Source organism: Corylus avellana, chromosome 3 (assembly GCF_965113065.1).
Source record: "Corylus avellana chromosome 3, dhCorAvel1.hap1.2, whole genome shotgun sequence".
NCBI classification, from domain to species: Eukaryota; Viridiplantae; Streptophyta; class Magnoliopsida; order Fagales; family Betulaceae; genus Corylus; species Corylus avellana.
In genome coordinates, this window is record NC_142492.1 from 5713655 (window position 1) to 5717414 (window position 3760).

The window sequence follows — 3760 nt, forward strand, 5'->3', positions numbered from 1 at the left end:
AGAGAAAAAAAATTATTTGGTGTATTATATTATATTTTGATGTTTCAAACTTAAACGTCTACTTCCTATTCGGCACACTCGATTTACACCAGGATTAAAGTTATTCTCTGTAAGTGTTTCTAATATGCTAAAGCTTTTACGATGCCTTTTTTTAAACTAAGAAAGATAAAAATAAATTATACCCACACTGAGAATCTTACACTAATTTTTTTTTTTTTTTTTTTTTTAAGAAAAAAGAAAAAACTCGAGGAAATCATTTCACTTAAAGGAACAAAAAGAAAAATAAAGTCCTCCCTCTTGTCTCTTGCTAGCCCTACGTGGGCCGTTTCCAATCGTCACTCATGGGGCAACTATAATGAAGGTGAGATATGGAGACCCCACTTAAACAAGGACAAGACAGAAGCACAATCAGATCCCACAATCCCACATGCACGAGAGTTTGTTACCAATCTTCTGCCTTTACTGACCCTCCATGCACCAACCAACCAACCAAGCAAACAAAAACCACAAATCCCATGACTTCATCAAAAACAAAACAGTTTCAAACAAACAAATCTACATCTCTCTATCTTACCCTCACATGGCCCAAGATTCGGGCTTCCTTTATACTCAACCTTACATATGCAAATCTAGATACATTATAATATATGTACCCCCTATTGTAACGTTCAAAAGAAAAAACACCCAAAAAGATACAAAGGAGAAACCAGCCTCCCAAACAAAACATTTAGATTTCCAGCAATTTTTTGCTCGGATTGTTTGGATAGGTAGGTTTCATATAGACTTTCTCATATTTCAAGCAGCAAAATTGTTGGAGATGTTTATCTAGACTGAGACAAACGGGCTAAGGCATTTACAGCTTCAAATCGAGATCAATACTTTCGCCTACTTCGCCATTACCATTGTTGGTGGTGGTTGTTGCTTGGCCTATTTGCGGCTCTGCCGGTGGTAAGAAGCTATAAAAGGGTCGTTGTCCATTGAACTGACTCTGTCCCGGCTGTATAATTGGCCGGCCTTCCCCACTTCCCTTCAACAAGTTAATAAAAAAAAAACCACCAATTAAGGATGAATCAAAATCAAAATCAAAATGAAACAAGAATTTGGGGAAATGGGGCATGGGTTTTTTGTTGTTGTTGTTGTTAATCTCACTTGATAAGGCAGTGATTCAAAATCAGGGAATTTGTTGTTATGAGAGTCAAGAGAGGCTGAATGGTGCTTCAACTTTGAAGTTGTTGTAGGAGGAGCAAGTGTGAGAAAATCTCCATGGAGAACCACATTTTCTTTGATGCTTTTGTTTGGATTCACCTTGCAGTAATTGGAAGTTGAGCTTGAAGGCCCCTCTCTGGATATTGTGCAAGAATATATACATTTAACAGATTAACATGTATTATACTTGAAGGCCATTATATTAAATGCTAATTAAGCTAACCTGGAAATTGTATTGCTGGCTTCGAAAATATTAAACCTGCCTTCATTCCCACATGAAGCTGATTCATCTGATCTTATAGGAGCAACATTAATGGCAGGTAAATTGTAGTTGAAAGAGGGGCGTGGTGGGTTGTCTAGAGAGAAGGGATATGGCCTCTTCATGCCAACCATCTACACTACATTTAAAGAACAAGTCCATAAGAAGTAATTAAAAAGAATTAAAAGGAATCATAATATGCAGGTTTTGCATTTACAATATATACCTTCTCTTCCTCTGGCCAAACAGGGGCGAAGTTGCTATAACAGCTTTGGTTTGAAGGGGGCTCCATCCGAAAATTCAATAAGGATGATGATGAAGTCCCTGATGAGACATTCACCTACAAAATATAAGGAGTAAAAACTAATTTTTTTTCTAAAATATGTATGGATGGAGATGAGGGGATTAATGTGTTACCATTGAAGGAGAAGGTTGCTGATATTGTTGTGTTATTGGGAAATTCAAGCCTGTGGGAGGCCAAACAGGGTTGTCAGATTCGTATGGCAAATTCAAATTCGACCGAAACGCTAATCCTGGATCCACAGCAGGAACCGAAATCCCCGACCATCTGGCATCGAACTCACCACTATTTGTGGTTGAATTTCTTAGAAGGATGTTTTGGACCGGTTGAGGAGGCCGTATCATCAAGTTTGGCGACGTTGGATCAACCGGGAATGGAGAAGGAAATGCAATATTAGAGGATGAAGATGGATTAGAGTGGTGATAATTTGGAATCTGCAAAGATACAAAGGATGATTTGGTTGCTGATACTGAAGCTGGTGGAGACAAAATTGTAGCTGCAGCTACAGCTTCAACAGCTGCATCTTTGTTTTGCTGTTCTTCTAGTCTGATCTTTTCAAGCTGAGCCACGCCAAGTCCTCTCTGTGGAGCTTTCTTTTGCTTTGGCTTTTTGGAAGATCTTGCAACACCACCACCACTACCACTACCACCGCCACCGCCACTACCACCACCACCGCCACCACTACTGCTACTACACTTTTGGGTTTGGTCGTCTGGATCCATTCTTCTTTGTTTTCCATCTAAGTTAATGGATTTCGAGAAAGTTTGAAACAAACCCAGATGCAAAGATACAGAGAAAGACTCAAGCTTTTGTACTTCATTTCTGTAATGCTAATACTTAAAACACTTTTGGTCTTATTATTGTTTTCTTCCAACAACTTTTCAAAGAATTTGAAGCAAATGCAAAGATTTAGAGAGAACCAAATACTTGGCTTCCAGGATCAATTAATCCATTGTTTTGAAATCGAAATCTGAGAGCAAAATCTAGAGGAATTTGAAGAATCGAAGCAGGAAATAAGTTACCCAAAATCTCGCAGGTTATGGAATTTGAGAAACAAACCCAAAAGCCTAGCCAAGTTTTCAGCAAAGATTGACAAGAGAGAGAGAGAGAGAGAGAGAAAGCAAAGAATGTATAGATAGAGAGAATCTGAGTGGTTTCTGATTTTTCTCAAACCCAGTTGTTTGTCTGAGAGACAGATCAAATACAAACGAAAATGAAAGAAAAAAAAACAAACCAATATTTTTTCAAAATTCAAAACCATGCAAAATCTTAAAGTACTAGGAACAATTTTTTCTGTCACATTTGTCGCCCAAATCCTCGGTCCACTCCTCGTTTTCTTCCTAGTCCGACTCTCATGAACTCTCTCTCTCTCACACAGATCTCTCTCCCCGAGTTACAAGATTTCAAGGCCAATCCACATCGGACTCTCTCTCTGTAAATAATGTTTTGAGTTGTATAAAAAGAGAGAATTAAAGCAAGTGCATGAGCAGGGGAGTGTACCTTTAGCCATTCTGTTTCATTTTAGCAAGATTTTGCACTAGTAGTAGGACCCAACTGTGTGGCCCCAAAGTTTCCATCAAACACACGAATGGAAAACTTCTTTCACTTCTTTTTTTTTATATTTATTATTATTATTATTATTATTTTAATTTAAACTATATATATTATTTTGGACAATATTGTTTTAAAAGTGCTTTTGACACGGTAATCTCAAAAATCAAAAGTACAATTTTAAAATGAAATTGCAAATTATGGGTCCATTAATTTGCGATTTAAAAAAGTGATAGATTTGTGGACTCATATAAAATACAGGGCCAGTCCAATGTATTTTGGGGTCTTAGGCAAAACTTTGAAATGGAACCTTTTTTTAAAAAAAAAAAGTTAAAAAAAAAATATTTATTTTAATATTATTATTATATTTTATTTAAAAATCATTCTTCTCACTTTTTGGGATGCAAAATTACTGAGTAAGTTTTTATAATCAAGATTTTCTA

At 36.7% G+C, this 3760-nt stretch overlaps 1 protein-coding gene across 1 annotated transcript; it reads right to left on the bottom strand.

The window, feature by feature from the left end:
* Nucleotides 1–463: 463 nt before the first annotated feature.
* LOC132176150 (uncharacterized) lies at nt 464–2984 on the bottom strand. Its single transcript, XM_059588279.2, has 5 exons — nt 1883–2984; nt 1692–1805; nt 1430–1599; nt 1150–1342; nt 464–1027 (listed from the first exon to the last, which is right to left on the bottom strand). The coding sequence occupies exons 1-5, from the start codon at nt 2486–2488 to the stop codon at nt 854–856; spliced, it is 1257 nt and encodes a 418-aa protein (XP_059444262.2). The 5' UTR covers nt 2489–2984; the 3' UTR covers nt 464–853.
* Nucleotides 2985–3760: the final 776 nt, after the last annotated feature.

What these genes read in the sequence shown, in the direction of transcription:
- LOC132176150 (XM_059588279.2), bottom strand. Translation starts at nt 2,488, where the DNA reads ATGGATCCAGACGACCAAACCCAAAAGTGTAGTAGCAGTAGTGGTGGC. An exon ending in TTTGGCCAGAGGAAGAGAAG is followed by an intron (nt 1,600 to 1,691) that starts GTATATATTGTA and finishes AATGTAGTGTAG; the next exon opens with ATGGTTGGCATGAAGAGGCC. An exon ending in GCCAGCAATACAATTTCCAG is followed by an intron (nt 1,343 to 1,429) that starts GTTAGCTTAATT and finishes CACAATATCCAG; the next exon opens with AGAGGGGCCTTCAAGCTCAA.